We start from the raw sequence: 17762 nt of genomic DNA, 5'->3' as shown, positions 1-17762 counted from the left end.
ATGGTAATTTGTATTGTAGTTTTTTCTTTTTGTTGTATTGATTATAGCGTGCCTAATTTAAAATCCCATCATATATCTATGGCAATTTGCTGTTTTGTTTTTTTAATGGTAGAAAACTCTTGCGTACATTCTATTCACTATATTGTATTTGTATGGATGTGTCAGTCATGTTTGTAGTTTTTTGTCCTTGATAATCACATATTTTTTCACGTGACAAATTTATATTTAACAAGCGCTAGCTGGTGATTCTTTAAACTTTGCCTCGCTGAAGACACGCTTGTTTTGAAACATGTCGGCAATCCGCATTTACTGCAAAACTTTTGATATCACTACAGTGCCTCGGAGACTGCTTTTCACACAAGCCTTTTCAGCAAGTCTACATTTTTCTGCTTGATTACTCTCATTCTCCCGACAAACCTTTAAATGTACACAAAGTGTAACAATGCATATCAAGCAAAAAAGTTTATTACGGCAGCACAGCAAAATAGAAGCACCCCTCACCACCCCTAGCAGACAACACGCCTCTCTGTCTCATGTTAGATTGTAAACATGCACGTCACGTCAGTCACTGAGCAGTAGCAGTTTGATGACTCATTAAGTTTTTAATTTTCAAGCATCTTTATCTTGAATTGAAGGCCAATTTTCAATGCCACTCACAGATTTTCCAAGTGGCTTTAAGTCAAAAAACAAAAGGACAACTGGTTGTTTCTCTCCCCAAGTTCAAAATGTGCTGTAGCGGTTATGCATCAATCATATTTCCAAACCCTGTACAAAGAGCCACACCTTCTGAAATGTCATAGTCCTATTGGGAAGAAAAAAAAAAGAAACATTGAAAGTTGAACTAATGATTAGAAAGAAATCAGCGCATGTTGTGACCAAAGTTAAACAGACCTCCCCTACCAGTCAAAATAACTCGGCGTAAACAAATTCAAAGTCATAAAAGTTGCTCTGCCTGTTAAATTGACAACATCCCTTCATTGCCCCGTTAACTTTCCACCCTGATACTGTACACATGCCACTTTGAATATAAACTTATGTCTCTATAACTCTTGAACAATACAATGGATTGACATGGAGACGTGCTCCGTCCCGCTCCTTTTTCTGTCCTCCTCAAATCTCCCCCGATTCCCGCTCCTCGGAGCTGGAATGTCGGTCCCGCTCTAGGGACAGGGATCTCTCCCGCTCCCTCGTCACGTCTGGCGAGGTGGACCTCTCCCGGTCCTCCCAGTCTTTGTATTCGGCTCTGTTGTCACGCCATTCCTCTAAGGCGCCCTCCTGACTCCGTTCCTGGGGGAGGGGGGGCTCCACGTCGCGGGTGTGTGATGATCTTTCTCCGGAGGACCTGTTGGGAGAAGAATACTTTCAGGGACATGTCCAAAAAGCGCACTCGTGGAATGTTTTTCATGTCTCAATTAGGGATGTTAGAAAAAATCGATTCGGCAATATATCATTTTTTTATGGGAATATTCAACAAAATGTCTTATTTAGGGTTAGGATTCACACATTAAGCATGGAAGAATGTTATATTAATGGAACATTAAGCCTTAATATTTTATTTCAGTGCATTTCAAACCTGAAACAGACTACAACCTGTTTGCTAAATGCAGTGGCTCAGTTATAAACCTGAGTTTTCAGATAAATAAATACATTTTCATACAAATCTTATAGTGTACATGCACAAGTTTACTGATTAGTATTTTCTAAATTTGAGTTTAAAAAATAAAAATAAAATCGCAAAAATCAATTTGTAGATTTGCATCGGGATTAATCGGTATCGAATCGTGATACGAATCGAAAGGTACTATGGTTGTCTCACCTCTTTCTCTTGTGTCTGTGAGAGTGCGAGTGTGAGCGGTGTCTGTCCTTGTGTCGGTGCCTCCTCTCTCGCTCCCGATCCCGGTCCCCACCCCCGCCCTCCTCTCTAGAATGAGAGGAGCGGTGGCGTCGTGACCGGTGGGAGGACGAACTGCCTCCGTCCCTACGTTTGAGCACGAGGAAATGGATCAAACGTCACACTGTGGCGTTTTTCTATTTGACTAGTAGGATTCTCCAAAAGGGTTCATTTACACGGCTGATTACATCATGAAAACACAATGGTTGTACCTGTATCGGTCTCCGCTTCTGGATCGCGACCTGGATGGGAACACATCATGTAAGGCTGTATTGTATCTGATGACAGGCCAAATTAATGGCAGCTGGGGAGCTCTTACCTCCTGCGCTCTCGCTCTCGTTCCCATTCTCGCTCTCTTTCCCGCTCCTTATCTCTCTCCCGCTCCCGTTCCCGTTCCCGTTCCACCTCCCACTGCTTATCCCGTTCGTCATTTTGCTCTCGCTCCTCTCTGCGTCTGGTTCGCAATTTTTCCTGTTTCTCCACGACTGCTTTCTGCATTTAAAATGGCACCAAGAATAAAAATTGTCATTGTCCGGAAAGACTTAACATGAACAAGTGGCGCGTCAATGACGGTTTCACTGAGATCAAACAAATGCCATTATATCTTTCAAGTAGGGCAGGGTGATAAATCCATAAGAGACACATGATCAATATCAACAGAAAATCCATTCATTTTTTTTATTTTTTAATTTTATCTAAAACCCCACCACAATGTTATGAAGGCGTTTGGGCGCATCTCATTTCTCTTTCAGCCAAGTTTCTTGTTAGTGTTAATAGAACGTGATGGGAGGAAAACAAAGATCCACCCTCAGCCTCTTGACCTATCACGACCCAGCTAAGCACTATTTTTTTCCATCATCAAACCGACTCACTAAGACACATTTTTATTCTTTGGGCTTTTGGCTCAGCTTGGTTTGTTTTAAGGTATTGTCTTTTTTTATTAATTTTTTTTTTTAAATAGTAATTTCTTGTTTTTAATGGTCTTTATAGATCTGATTTTTACTTTACATACAGCCCAGTACATACATAAGATAAGATAAGATCCACTGATTGTCACACCCACCTAAGTGGGGGCGAAATTCGTTCTCCGCATTTGACCCATCCCCTGGGGGAGCGGTGAGCAGCAGCAGCAGCCGCGCTCGGGAATCATATGGTGATCTAACTTCCCAATTCCAACCCTTAATGCTGAGTGTCAAGCAGAGCGGCAATGGGTCCCATTTTTATAGTCTTTGGTATGACCCGGCCGGGGATTGAACCCACGACCTCCCAGTCTCAGGGCGGACACTCTACCACTAGGCCACTGAGCTGATAATTTTTTCAAATTCTGGCTTGATATTTCTATATAGTAAACAGAATGGGTGCGCATCTGTTTTGTGTTCAACTAAACAGGTCCAGATTTTCTTACATTTGTTCAGTCTATATACTTTTTGTGTGCTGTGAGATCTTTCGAACCTAACATACAGTATGTGCTTTGCTCACGTCGGCTGCGTGCGACGGGTGTAGTAGCGCCTTACCCTGAGCTTTTCAAGCTTCTCGCGAATTTCAATGAAGCCCAGGTGAAGTTTGCCCCCAAAGTGGTCAGCGAGACGCCGGTCGTTGTCATGGAGACCCAAGTAGGCCGAGCACACTTCACACACGCGTAGTTTTTGCTGCTGAAAACTGGAGGCCGGCATTGAGTTTCTGTAAACATCCTGCAAGAAATCAAGAGAGGAATTAACAGACCAATTGGATTTGAATTGAAATTCAGATGCACCTTAACGTTCCCGGCCATCAAGAGTTAAAGCAGTCTTCTAACCTCTGCTTCTTTCTTCAAGACACGGGTCGTCTCCACCTTTTCAAGCAGCTGTTGGGCCTCGTCTACGTTGCCCTCGCCCCCGAGCTGCTCGGCGCTAGCAAGCAGCTTGCCGATCTCCTCGTTCAACTCGTGCACACGTTCGGCCTAACCAAAAACGGACGACATTTAGTGTTGCCGTGAATGCAGCTAATGGGTTGGCTTTGATTTGTGCGATGTGAACAATGCGATGGTCACCTTTGTTGTTACTTCAGCACTGATCTCATCTTGAGTCTCTGCTAATCTCTTCTTGGCCAGCTCAGTCCTGCGGTCACAGTCGGCGATAAAAGTCTGAAGGTGTTCAGCAGCCTGAAAACCAGCACAAAACATCCAATGGTAGGTAAACAAGTTCCACTGTGGTTTATTTGGTTTGACGAAGCTGCATTGTACAATTACAGCTGAACATATATGGATTTTTTTTTACAATTGGAAACGTTGGAAATATTAGAGGGTCAAGTTGTCATCACACTGAATTAAGTCTTTATTAATTGTACGGACCATGTTTTAAGTAAATGTTAGGATTCTAAACTGTCAGTGAGGAGTAATAATATAAGTTAAACTGTGCCAATTTTGAGATTTAAAAACAAATCTTATCATTAACTCATTCACTGCCATTGACAGCTATAGACGTAAAAAAAAAATTGAACTAATTCTATTAGTTTATTTTTTTCTATTTTTGTTAACAAGAGTATGAAAACCTAGAATTTTTTTTTGTACATTTAGAACAGATATAACATTTGTGATTCATCGGGAGTTAACTAGTGAAGTCATGCGAATAATTACAATTACAAATTGTAATCGCCTGATTTTTTTATTTTTAAAAATAGATATTTTTTAAATTAGGGGCGTCAGGCGAGTACTATTTATTTTTAATCGTAATTAATCGCATGACTTCACTAGTTAACTCACGATTAATCACAAATGTTTATATCTGTTCTAATACAATATAAACACTAGGTTTTCATACTCTTGTTAACAAAAGTGGGAAAAAATGTTAAACTAATAGAAATAGTTTAAATGAATTTTTGATGTCTATAGCCGTCAATGGCAGTGAATGAGTTAATAACAATTAACTATGATGTAATGGGCTACTGGACCACAATAATATAGCGCAGTTGCAATTTTTTTAACAGTATTTTCATTTAAAAGAACATAAAAGTTCAGTGTAGCTTTGAAAAGTGATGTTGGTTGTGTGATGCCAAAGTCGTACTACTTTGAACTTATGTGGCGCATATTGTTCATTTCAAAGTCGTAGGTATATTTTTTTTACAACCATGGGCCTTTGGGGTATTTGATTGTCCAGTATAGTAATACTGGATGCTAATTGCAGGTCACATTTTTATTTGTAGATGTAATATTCCCATAGTAGACTAAATGACTCACATCAAGCTCAAAAAAGTATTCTTGCTCCTTGGAGGCAATCTCGAAGTCTGCTCTGAGGGCCAGGTCATGCACTTTCACACACTCCCCAAGGTCCATTCTCTGTAGGGTCAGAACAATTAAGTGCATAAAAAAACAGCATTCGCTCAGTCTTAGTTAATACAGTACAGGTGCAATGCTGGACGTATTCATTTATTAACTTTAGGCCAATATGACTTTTGAAACTTGTTTGGTATGCTAGTTGAGAAAGAGTTCAGTGTATCTTTATTTTTTATATATATATTTATTTATATAAAGTCTATTCAGTGGAATATGCAGAAGTATGGAGGCTTGCCAAACAACTTGAAATACAAACATTGGCACATCAAACAAAAGACGAGTCCTGCGCTCCATCTTTGGCAACATCATCTCAGTTCACTTCCAAAGGGCTGCATCAAACATCAAACTAATCAAAACATCTGCCTAAAACAGTGTCAGAATGATAATTAATGACAAGAACAAGGATGATATGTTTGATGTGGGTGTGTCAGATACTTACAGTGCCTGACAGAATGTCATGAGGACAAGAATCCAAAAGGTGACTTTTGCACACCCGATCATCCGAGAATTTGATTCTCTGCCTCATGGAGTCTCCTATTAAAAGCCAAATAAAAAATGTCAATATTACACCCACCACTTTGCAGTTATTTATATGCATATATATTACTCGTTATAAACCCGGATGCAACATCTAAAAACATACCCCCCACCACCACCACCCACCCACCTGCCAGAAATTCCTACAATTCTATCATCACCTCCTCGATGCTACGCTTAGTTTCTATTTAAGTGTGAACTAAACATTGCTGAACAATTTAATTTATTTCCCGGGATGGTTAACTATCTCTCAAACTAGAATTTAAATGCAGACCGTTGAGCTATACAGGTGTCATTACCGTATAGGATGAGCCTACTAGAAATTAATGAAAGCCCCTAACGGAGTTTTGGGGAAAAATCCACACAATGTTTCAACGTATATATAATACACATATACACAATATCTGAAAGCCAATTTTAATACTATACGTCACATGTGAACAACAGGTAGCTAACTAGCCTCATGGCTGGTAAAGCATGCGAGCACTAGTTAGCAATCGAGCTAATGCTAGCACCAACACAAAGCTAATGTTAGCGCACAACATAAACTCTTTGACATTTTAAGAGACACTGTATTTGACGACAAACCATAACGGCCGTGCTTACCGTCTCTCCCCGTCCCCATGAGCTGGTCCAGCATCGCTCGCATCTGAGCCTGGGCCGACATGTTTGTGGCGAGTACGTCCCTTCTCGGCCGCGGTCTTCACACATGTAACCCTCTCTTTCGCCTAGGCCTCGGTCGTCAACTTTCCACCCCACGAGAAGAAACTTTTAGACAAGAAGCTGGGCGTGTAATCGTATGTATACTTGGGAGTCGTTGAAAAACAACCACCAAAAAAAAAAAGTGACTTTATGGCCAAGTTGAAGGAAGGCGACGCGCCTGTTCGAAAACTGGCGGAGTCACCGGGTCGTGTGGAGAAATGATACAGCGGTGACTGCACGTCAACGCGGGCTAGGGAAGGCTTTGGTTTAGCGCACTAAATCGATTGTCGATATAAATCTCAAGTCCTTTTGAAACATTGTGTATAAATATATGTATCGCCCGTCGGTTAAAAGTTGGCAAGTTTAGCTTCGGCGTCCTTTCTTCCGTCTTTCGACTTCTCGTCCGCGCGCGTTCTCGCAGAGACAGCGCGCGCACTACTGCTTCCGCCTTGAGGCACTGCTACTAGTTTAGCTATAGATTTTTCTTTCATTATTTTCTGGAAATTATTTATAATTTATCAACATAAATGCGATTTATAAGTTATATTATTTCATTACTACTGGAGTTAAAATTACTGCACGGTAAAGCAGCTTATTTTCTAATAAACCGGGAGAGCCTTATCATTATTATTATTATTAATTGTGATTAGTGACGACACTGTATTACTGAATTCGAGATCTTGGTTTAACAGCTATTAAAAAGTAATTCAACTTCAACCTCGTTGTATGATAAAGGTTGCTAATGAAACACGTCATCAAAAGGAAACACCCAGTACGTCATTTTGTGACACCGCCCACAGTTTTGACACTGCACAAAAATGGCGACGAGTATGTTACGGTTTTCCCTGCGTCCCAACATCAGGAATGCTGGGCTGCTGGGTCGTAACGTTTCGAAAACATCATATCTCAACAGGACGACGCAAACTCGAAGTGCAGTTTCGTCGTCGTCGGGGGCAATCCTACCGAAACCGGATAAAGTAAGTGTTTTTTTGGCGAGAGAGGCTGTTTTGTCAAGACGAAATCTGACTAACATGTGGGCGGAACATAGGGTTGTATGACACCTACTTTGGCCAATCGCTATTGCCGATATGGGTCTGCGGCTCTGCGGTAATCAAATGAACCAATGAATGTGTGTTTACACAAATTAGAGGAAATATCAGGAAGTATTTTTTTAACCTCTAAAATAATAATGAAAAAATAATAATAGCGGATAATTAAAGGATTGACCTCGGAAATAAACGTCGTTAAAATACCTGTATGTTATTTTTTTTGTCTAACTCTTAAAGGAAACGCTCCTAACAATCTCAGCCTTTTTTTTGTCCTATGCAAAATGTCCACCGCAAATGAAACGCTTTCCCAACACACGATTGACAAATATAAAACGTCATCTTTACGTCAAATGAATGTCAATATCTTTAATTCAAGTATTCCCCCCCGCCACCCCGTGTGGTTCCCTGCAGGATGCCCCTTGTTAGTTAATATTGACTTTCCTCAGTTTCATTTTAATGACTAGATTTAGATAATGACAATCGACAATGTATTTATGTGTGTACTGTAATCCGATTAGCGCTCAAACACGAGTTAATAAGGATTAACATATTAATTTTCAAAATGTTCGTCTATCTCTAAGGGTTGCTGTTTTACAGAAGAACAAAGTAAAATGCCTTATTTGTAGAAAACAAGTTAAATCAACTTAATTCGGCAGACTCAAAGTAAAGAAAACATAAATAAAAAAATAATTCTATCTCATTGCACAGTAGTTGTGAATCACTGTTTGAATAGAGCAACCTAACATCCATCTTTCCTCTGTGTTCCCTTTTAGACACCCTTCGGTCTTATTCGCATGACTGCAGTGGTGGTGCCATTCCTCTATGTGGGAACTCTGATCAGCAAGAACTTTGCCGCTCTCTTGGAGGAGCACGACATATTCGTACCAGAGGATGATGACGACGACGACTGAACCGATTTATGACACACGTGACTTATGCGACCTTGTGTAAGCCATGCCTAATTTGTGCTATTTTTTCTCATTATGTTGTATGTTGCAACTTACCCTCCCTCATTTTTTATTACTCCAGTGGAAGAATATCATAAGGCAAAAGGAAAATGAGGAAGATGAGGCACTTGTCCTTCCAGATTCATCCATCCATCTACCTCTGCTCATCTCCTTCCTCGGTCCTCCGCTGTTTATCTGTGTGTCACCTAAACATATTTTAAGAATTCTAATATCACGTGAGGCTTATATGATTAAAACATTCTAATCTGCATGTGTGCATCTTGTGAACTCATTAAAGTGAGTCTAAATACAGGATGAAAATGTGTCCTTATGTTTGTGTGGTGGCGTCAGAAATGTTGTTGCATGACAGTGTTGTTTTGTGTAGAATTATTTTTTTATTTGTATTTTTAAATGGGATTTCTACTAGGTAGCTTCATTGGTCACAAGATTCCCTGGCTTTCTCCTGCCGTGCAGCATTGACCAATCTCAAGTGTTCACTGAGAAAATCTATCTCCAAACTGCTTCGGCCCTTCAAGTCACTTAGCTCGACATAAGCCTCCTTGTAGTGCTCATAGGCTTTCTCCTTCTCCTAAAAGAAAGCATATTTGAACAGTGGATCAGCCACTCTAGGCTTATAGAATGTAGTGCATGTTTGTATCTATCAGCCACAACATAAGGTACATCTGCACAATCTAAAGCAAACGTTCTGCTTTTAAAATGTTCTTCACTTCTGATGTAAACAATTGGCCAATTGTGTTCAAAAACATTGCATTGTCCGTACAGTCACTTTGTTACTATAACAATAAAAATATAAAATGCACATTTCGGACATTAGAACAAATGTACAAAGTGCACAGTCATGCAATGTAAAGTGTGCGATAGTGCACTTGTTACTGATCAACTATTATGGTACCTGTGGTTACTATTTGTATGGCAAATTTACTCCAAATGCAAACAATAAATATCAATACCTGTAGGATTTTTTCAATAAATAAAAAATGTATTGTTATAATTTAAGGCAGAATTTCTATTGCAGGTCTTGTATTGGATCTCATTAGGTTGTGCCAATTTACCAAATGCTGGGGTCAGTGGCGTGTCGTTTATATCTTTACTTTAGTGAGAGACTGGACTTCACTTTGTAGACAGCTGACCTCCTTCTTAAGAGACTGCACCTCGTTTTCTTTGGCTTTGAGCAGCGTCTGAGAGACCAAATGTTAAAGGACAAATGAGTTAATACTTGCACCAACTTGTATAAAAATGACAAATATACTGACATCTTTTATAGGAATCAAAACAAAGAGTCAAATTGGACACTACATGCCTCATTCTGATTTTGCCCAGCTAATTAGCAAGAAAATTGTTGATAATGGAAAAGTATACTTATTGGGCATACTATAAAAAATACTGTAAAACAATTATTCACTAATATGATGTACTTGAATGAGGAGTTACAGCTGCTTTTATGCATAAAGAGAATCTGGTTAGAAAAATATTCCCATCGCTAGTATGGGACGAGCCATTCTAGGGAGCTTTATTGGTTAACCAGTAGATGGCACTGTGTGCTGCTCAATGAACCCAAACATGGGAAATTAACAAGGCCATGATGAAGAAAGGAGTCTGATAATGATGCATCAGGGACTCATTACTGGGATGGAAGACAACACATTAAGCAAACTTGTTCTAACGATTTGTCTCTTTTAAATGGTTCCAAAATCCCTCAGCACACGCCTGCCAAATCTAATTTCAGGTACAATATTTTTTATTTTTTAAACTGGGCCAGCAGGCGATGAGCTGGTCATATCTACAGGTTTGATGTAAGAGTTGAAATGACATAGGTTTAAATTTAGCTTCAGATTACTGCTGTCATTACCTCAACTTCTGCTGCCACGTTGCCGAGGGACATGACGTCCGGCCTCTGTCCTGTGATGAAATAACGCATGCGCCTAATCTCTTCTGCCAGTTTGGCTTTAAGCTCCTGGAAAAAAAAAAAGTAAATTATATGCTTTGATTGATGAGGTACATCAATCTTGTACAGTCAAACAATAACTTAAACTCTTTATAGTGCATTGACCTGGTTTTCTCTCCAAAGCTGTTGCAACTCTCTCTCTTTACATTCCAGATGACTTCCTGTTCTTTGGCTGCTCTCCTTGGTGAGATTCAGCTGCAGACATTTCTCCGAGAGACGCTCAGACAACACATCCAACTCACTGTCCCACACGTCCACCGGCGGCCTGACCAACACAGTATTCGGTACCATTTGTGTGGTGAACTGGAACACGTGGCGACACAGTGTCACGGTGGTTTCTTACATGTGCCCTGTAAAGGACGCCTCCATGTGTGCACCTCCCCCGGGCGTCCGCCTGACCTTCTCCAGCTCCTCTCTGTGGGTTGCTCTCAGAGCCTCCATGGCTGTAATAATAATGTTTGCCTGTCAGAAAACGATTCCAGCCTCGTGCTAAAACATCACAAGACGTGGCGACACACAGCTCACTATCATGGCAGCTGTTGTTATTTATGATCGACTTCCTGTCTACAATTTTTGAGATATAAACTAAGATTTTAATTTACAATATACAGTGGTGTTTTGAGATAAGAGTGAGCAGATTTGTGATTTTTTCTCGAGATACGAGCTGTCCGAACAACTAAGAAAATGCCACTCCAAGTTTACTGTCAAACTAAACATAAAACAAAGAGAATTACATGTGTATTTAAAACAACCAAACAACTTTGCTGTAAAAATGCAGACACTTGCTTTTTTTTTTTTGAACTGTTAAGCACTGAGTTGCACAAGCATGATAAAGTGGTATACACTCTCAGATGCTATACAATATTCACAGGCATATACTATTTATTCTCTTTGAAAAACAACTTAAATCAATGATTGAGTCACTTTTCTTTGTTTGTGTCAGTATGACCAGAGGTCTGAGTATGACTGTATTATACTTCCCCTGGTGGCCAAGGCGGGCACACCAGTAGGATCCGCAAAATGAATTGTATAGTCTTAAATCCTGACACAGAAAATATTTATTTCTTCATATTCTATTTAATTATTTTACTACTCTGTTTTTATAAAGTACAATATCAGAGGGAAAGAGAGAAAATAAATCTTAAGCTAGCGGAGTGGGAAGTCAATGAAACCACTGTTCTGTCTTAAATATAAAATACGAGTGAACTTCCGATTTTCCATGTGAAAATTCATTCTGGACTGGAGGAGACAGTAAGGTTGCAGGCTGAAGACATACTGCATATTATGGCTATTCAATAAGAAGCATGTATCTCCACATTTACTTAGAATTTTATTATTATTATTATTATTATTATTATTATTATTATTAGCTTTCCGGACAATAATTTGGAAAATGCATAGGATTGGCTGGCAACCACTCCAGGGTGTAGCAAATTCTCTTTATAGAAACTGCAACTGGTGTCCGGATAGATGCCGGCTTGCTTCCGTTACACCACTCAGGTGCCCCTAAGCAAGGCACACAAGTCCTGAGAGGGTTAAGCGCTACAGAATATACAGCCAAATCTTTGGACTCAACCTTTAGCAGAAGCTTGCCGCTCCTCCTCCAGCATCCGGTCTCTTTGTGCCTCCAACTCGTCGATCTCCCTTTCGTGCTTCTCCTGCAGCTCCCGCACTTCTTTACGATGGGCTGCTTCCATGGCCTCAAGCCGGGCCCCACAGGGGGCCCCGGGTCCACACGGGCTGTCCACTTTTATCACCATGGCTGCGCGCTCTTTCTTAATGCTCTCCATTTGCTTTCTAAGGGACAGGGCCTGGAAGATGAAAATGGAGATGATTAATGGAAATCGAAACGCTAAACTACATTTCTCATTGTGATTAGTACAGCGGTCAAGTCGTTCCAGGAAACTGTGGAGATTTCGCAATTATCCAGGTAACGCCATCCGCAATTAATATAAGGCAAGTTGACACAGTCATTTTATAATTGAGTTACAATTAAAAAGACGTACTGTACTGTAAAAAAACAAAAACAAGTGTGATATTCATTTGTGTCAAGGTCATTTTTCTGCCACTAGAAGGCATAATTGCATTTGTAAGACATTGGTGACAGCTCAGTGCATTGTTCTTTTCATATTAAGAGCTATCTAATCTTTAACATGAAGTCACTTGTGAAATTCTGCCCATTTTTAAAATGTCAAAATCCAACTTCACCCCAGTCTCCACAAATATATGCATTATTATAAGATTTATTACTGAAAAATGTTGACGTGGGCGTGTTTGCTATGTTGCAACATTTCCCCAGTACCGGCTTTCCAAGTAAGAAAAAATTAAGTGGCCTTAAAGGAACTTTAAATCAACTCAAAATGTATGCACTAATTTAGACACCCCTATTAAGAAGCAATAAAACGTGTAGCAAACCTCACCTTTGATGATGTTATTTTCTTCTTCATGTAACAATCAGCACATGAGAAGTTATATATATATAAAAAAAAAAAAAGCCATAGGAAACACATTGGTGTTGATGCTCAACCACTTTGTCCCATTTCATCTCGGCTTTGCCTCATTTTCCTTGAGGCTCTGAACTTTCCTTACTATTATAAGTTTTCTTGAAATTTAAGGCCAACTTCCAAGTTAGTGTATTCCAAGACTAGCTATTCAGTCAATACAATTGCTTACTTTAGTAGTAATTGCCTATTGGGGACAAGTGCTATAGAACATGAATGGATGACTGCATTGTTCATTGTGTTCTCTATCCTTTGCCTCCCAACCAATTGAGGCAGATGGCCGCCCCACGCTGAGCACATACTGGTTCTGCTCAAGATTTTCGTCCTAGTAGAAGGGAGGTTTTTCTTGCCACTGTCATCAGAGTGCTTGCTGTTCGGCCTGTGGCTAAATAGGAAGTGTGATCCTAAACCAGCTCCAAGCTAAAAATGCAGCTTGATTTTGTTGTGAACTGGAGCAACATTATAGAGACCACATTGGGTTGAATGGCGTTTCATACTGAACTCTTAAAAGTGTGTAAACACACGTCGCCTTTCCTCACCTCCTTTTGAAGGGCTTCGGCTGTGTTTGTTTGAACAATGTGAGACCCGTTTACAGTTGACGGCGCCTTCTTTGAGCAGTCACTTGGTGAACCGGTGGCAAACGCTTCATCCTTATCAGTGCTCGACCGGCGGGTCTGGGTGTCGACACGGGAATCAGAGGCCTGCCGCGTGATCGTTTGATACGCCTGGACTCCGATGAGTGACTGTGCGCTCATGTCCCTAAAAGACAGCCTCTCAAATTCCGTCCACTTCCTGCTGACCTCTGAGTCCATGGTGTCAATGACGGGCACAGGCACGCTCCCCCTCTTCAGCTGCATGCCGTCCCACCGGCTGCCCATCTCGCCAAAGGGGACACCGTCCTCAAACCACTTGTTCCTCTCCTCCAGCCGCTTAGCCCAATCGCGGTCCCAACCCGCCTCCTGTTCTTCTTTTCTCTGAGGGTCTGAGCTCACCTCCGCATGCGCGTCCACGTCCGCCGGCGGATGTAGGCCTTCGGCTCGGGGGGAGCGGGCAGCCGTGCCGTTGGAACCTGCCGGCTCAAAGCCGGAGCAGGTGAAGCGAGCAGCCGGTTGGCATGACGACGGGCCGCGAGAGAGGGGGCTCTCTTTCTCGCTGCCGCTTTCTGATTGGCTGAGGGCAGAACGAGGCAAAGTAAAGGGGCTAATGTTACACATCAGAAGAAAGATGGAAGGGCTCGCCGCAGACAGACCACCCAAACACATCGCCTGCATCTCTTTGATGAACTCAGGAATCTCAGACTCCTTGCAACATTTCTTTTTTCTTGAAATAGATCAGAATTTCACTAAATAATCCAATTAACTGCTTATGTGTAATTTGGTTGATGCTATCAAAGTCAGACAAAAGTAGCTACAGTATCTTTTGCAACTAAACTATTAGATTTTCTGCTATTACATTCTTTCAACTTTTTGGTTTAGTTATAGCACTGAGTCTTCCTAGTTGGAGGTACCAGCTTCCTATGCGCATTCACTGAAGCCTTTTTTTATTGTAAAACTTTTCCCCCCCTAATTTTAAGACATAGTTGTAGGCTTTACAAGTGAACAAAATGAACAGGGAGTGTAGCCTGTTTATCAAATATGGCTCTCTTCACCTTGAATTCAGAATTCAAGTGTTGTGTTCTTGTATTCCCAATATTCATGTAGCTTAAGGAAGTGTTTATTTAGTTTTGCGAGCTAGCTGGCTAATTGGACTAAAATTGCTCAACTTGGCATTGCAAATCGTGCAGTGAGGACGCTGACTCCCATCACTCCACTCAACTCTATATAGAACACTTTAAAACAGCCACCACTTTTTTCTTAAGATAGAACCCAGGGGCGACAGATACAATGAAAACAACAGAGGCCCCAGAATTGAACCCTGTGGAACACCATAAGTTCTGTTATACATGTGAATTCACATTGCACATATTTATCTGACCGCGTTCTTTTTTTGCTCGACATAGTTAGCATGAAGGGATTACAAAATAAATAAATTGCATGACATACCATACTTATGACATAACAGTCATAAGTTGAGGACTGAGTGCACCACAGTCCCTGCAACAATTGAATCCAGGTTAAGAACCACTGAGTTATAGTTATAAAGATGATACCGTAGCTATGAGTGTGAATAGTATGTATAAATGTGTGAGTGTATAATTATCATGAGTATTTAATTATGTATGTTTTCTATTTCTGCCATTTTTACTGTCTGGTCCCTTGTGTTCAATGTCATTGAATCTTCTATGCTTTTTTGCATTTTTTCCTGTTTTTTTTTTCTGTTTTCAGCCTATGATGTACTGTATTTGTCATTTGGTTTGCCCTGATATTTGATGATTATAATCAATAAAATATTTTGCCACATGATGAATATAGGTGTTATTTTCCATAAAGTTTGTTCATGTCATCATTTATCGTGACATTTGACAGTATTTATTCAATTTTTCATGCTTCAACATACAGATTTGGATTTTACTGTAATGTGGAAGTGTTTTGCCTTTTTAAATAACTTACTTCTTGTTTGCCATGATTTAGGTTTTTCTGCAAAACAGAAAACCATAGTCTTCGACCAACCCCTAAGGATAAATTATGTATTTTCGGGTTGGAATGTGATCTAAGCCGTGTCAGAAAAGGCATTTTTAGCCTTTACAGGCTTTTTCCACAGGCTATTTTTTTCTTTACAGCCAGTCAGTCCCCAGTATGGAGTCACACTCACTGCGTGTTGTTCTGGATGGCCTGCTTCAGTAACGTCACCCAGTTCCGCCGCAATCTAGAGGTCAACGCAGAGAGAGTGAACACTGCACTCTTTGTCTAGAAGTGATCAAAAGACCCAGCAAACACACACATAGACACACACACACGCACGCACACACACACACACACAAACACACACCTCGTTAAACAGGAAGCAGCCAAACATATAATAGATGTGAAACTGAGCAGGGTCATAAATGATGCTGATACTCTGGCACATTGTGTAAGTTAATTAGCCAACAGAAAGAAAAAAAAAAATAGCACAATACTTGAATCTGGAGGCCGTAGTTTTCTTCCACATCACAGTCCGACACATTGGCACAAGTGGATAAGTCAATCTGTCCGTCCACGTTATCCGACTATTGCACAAGAAGAAAACAAACAGCAGTCTATGAATTCATATAGATGACTTGAATTCACTGTCGGGCAGAAGCCTCTTTTGTCCAAATTTGGTCAATTTAGGTTTTCTTTTCTTTCAAATCTATGCTATTGGTCAGTCCTATACTGTATGGGTCTGTTTATACAAACTATTGACCAATCTGAGTTGAAAATGCCTCGCTGTCTTTGATGATGCAACGTTCATGACTTAACAAGCATGTCGTGTTTTCGGTTTCCTGGAAATTGATAGTTTGGGAGATAAGAGGATTCCGTCTGACGCCAGCTATAAGTGGCCTACTGTGCCTTATCAAGTACCTCCTCAGCCTCGGGGTCTCTGTAATATTTCAGCGATTCATCATCCAGAACAAACCAGTGTTTCCTCCACTGTGGAAAAAACACACACTTGTATCCAGTACATTGGTGGCAAATGTGCAAAATCATTGAAACACCTTTCACAAGAATTGTCAGGGAAAAAATATCTTTACCTTGTCGTTTTCATCCAGTCTGGACATCCACCCCTTCAAAGTGACAGCATCTGCAAAATGGAGTAGTAAAAGGAAGCATGATAAAGCAGTTTGTTGTGGTTTCCGTGTCAGTCATGACAGACAAAACAGAGGAAACAGAAGTAAAAAAAACCCCACAACAACATAAACCTACAACTAGTAGCTGGCAAGAACTTAAGTTCCCGTATTTCTTCATATGGTGATCAGGGGTCTATTGGAGCATTAAAGCATGCAAAACTAAGGTGTATTGAAACAATTGTGATTCTATCCTATTAAAACTTGAACGAGAATGACAAAAGAAAATATACTCACAATGTTAATGGTATCCAATGCAAAAGTGGGAATGAAAAAAAAAATAGAGGTGAAATGAAGCTTTTAATACCAGTCTTCCTTTTAAATTAATGGCTGTGTTGCTTTAATAATTAGTAAGCGCTTGGAACTTTTATATGGCTACAATATTATTAATGCATAATTTTAGGTGATCATCCATCATGCTGTGTTGTGTGTGTGTGCTTCAGCATCTCCCAATCTATTCATAAAGACAATAAATCAACTTGCATGGCCTAGAAATGGGATGGGTAACTTTAAAATAAAAAAAATGTTTACTGGAGCAGATCAGTACTTTTATGTTGAAATAACAGTTTTCCCCACTAGATGGCAGCCATCGCTTGAGAGCGCCTACAAACCAATCGTTAAAGTTGCCCACCCCTGGCTTAGAGCTAATGGCTTTATCCTGCAACAATCTTGCACGAAAGCACGCCTGAGGTAATTGAGAGCTGCTTTGCAATGAATGAATGAATGAGCCTTTTTCTTCCACATAAACAGATGCAAGTTCCTCACCTGTGTCTGTGGACAGTCTGGAAGTTCTCGCTCCATCACCTTTGCAGATCCGTGCTCCACACTTTGCTTGTTTGAACTCTGTGATGGAATGCCCAGAGTGTTCAAACAATAGGTTGATGTTTTGGCTTAAATTAAGTAACAAAATTGCACCTGTGTATGCAGAGATGCTGTCGACAGTCTTCGTGATAATCGCCCATTCTCGGAGTCCTTCTTCTCTCTCCTGTCTCTCCCTCGCTCTCTGCCTCTGCCTCTCTCATCAGACGCAAACTTCCAACTGTAGAATTCCGCCTGGGGTTGATGGCTTCACAGCAATTACACATTATAATAATTAATTATCACTGTGACAGTG

General features: G+C 40.5%; 3 protein-coding genes across 3 annotated transcripts in view; 1 reads left to right on the top strand and 2 right to left on the bottom strand.

Moving 5' to 3' along the window:
- Positions 1 to 449: 449 nt before the first annotated feature.
- LOC144055816 (putative RNA-binding protein Luc7-like 1) lies at positions 450 to 6857 on the bottom strand. Its single transcript, XM_077572138.1, has 10 exons — positions 6345 to 6857; positions 5641 to 5735; positions 5106 to 5204; positions 3921 to 4031; positions 3687 to 3830; positions 3406 to 3582; positions 2211 to 2383; positions 2104 to 2133; positions 1817 to 1978; positions 450 to 1342 (listed from the first exon to the last, which is right to left on the bottom strand). Exons 1-10 carry the CDS (start codon positions 6403 to 6405, stop codon positions 1111 to 1113), a joined length of 1284 nt encoding a protein of 427 aa, XP_077428264.1. The 5' UTR covers positions 6406 to 6857; the 3' UTR covers positions 450 to 1110.
- A 362-nt stretch (positions 6858 to 7219) lies between these two features.
- On the top strand, positions 7220 to 8748 carry smdt1b (single-pass membrane protein with aspartate-rich tail 1b). The gene is made up of 3 exons (XM_077572139.1): positions 7220 to 7417; positions 8263 to 8436; positions 8519 to 8748. The coding sequence occupies exons 1-2, from the start codon at positions 7259 to 7261 to the stop codon at positions 8398 to 8400; spliced, it is 297 nt and encodes a 98-aa protein (XP_077428265.1). The 5' UTR covers positions 7220 to 7258; the 3' UTR covers positions 8401 to 8436; positions 8519 to 8748.
- The window catches only part of LOC144055813 (uncharacterized), a 53689-nt gene continuing 44628 nt past the window's right edge, over positions 8702 to 17762 (bottom strand). Inside the window, exons 7-19 of the mRNA XM_077572134.1 lie at positions 17564 to 17714; positions 17414 to 17491; positions 16556 to 16588; positions 16386 to 16454; positions 15962 to 16051; positions 15655 to 15749; positions 13443 to 14073; positions 11979 to 12213; positions 10746 to 10845; positions 10508 to 10667; positions 10307 to 10411; positions 9549 to 9635; positions 8702 to 9025 (exon numbers count right to left, since the gene is read on the bottom strand). Coding sequence (XP_077428260.1) covers positions 8870 to 9025; positions 9549 to 9635; positions 10307 to 10411; positions 10508 to 10667; positions 10746 to 10845; positions 11979 to 12213; positions 13443 to 14073; positions 15655 to 15749; positions 15962 to 16051; positions 16386 to 16454; positions 16556 to 16588; positions 17414 to 17491; positions 17564 to 17714 — 1990 coding nt within the window. The 3' untranslated portion in view covers positions 8702 to 8869. The remainder of the gene's footprint in view (positions 9026 to 9548; positions 9636 to 10306; positions 10412 to 10507; positions 10668 to 10745; positions 10846 to 11978; positions 12214 to 13442; positions 14074 to 15654; positions 15750 to 15961; positions 16052 to 16385; positions 16455 to 16555; positions 16589 to 17413; positions 17492 to 17563; positions 17715 to 17762) is intronic.

This window comes from Vanacampus margaritifer, chromosome 7, assembly GCF_051991255.1.
Source record: "Vanacampus margaritifer isolate UIUO_Vmar chromosome 7, RoL_Vmar_1.0, whole genome shotgun sequence".
In the NCBI taxonomy this organism is placed as follows: domain Eukaryota; kingdom Metazoa; phylum Chordata; class Actinopteri; order Syngnathiformes; family Syngnathidae; genus Vanacampus; species Vanacampus margaritifer.
This window is presented reverse-complemented; position numbering and strand designations above follow the sequence as displayed.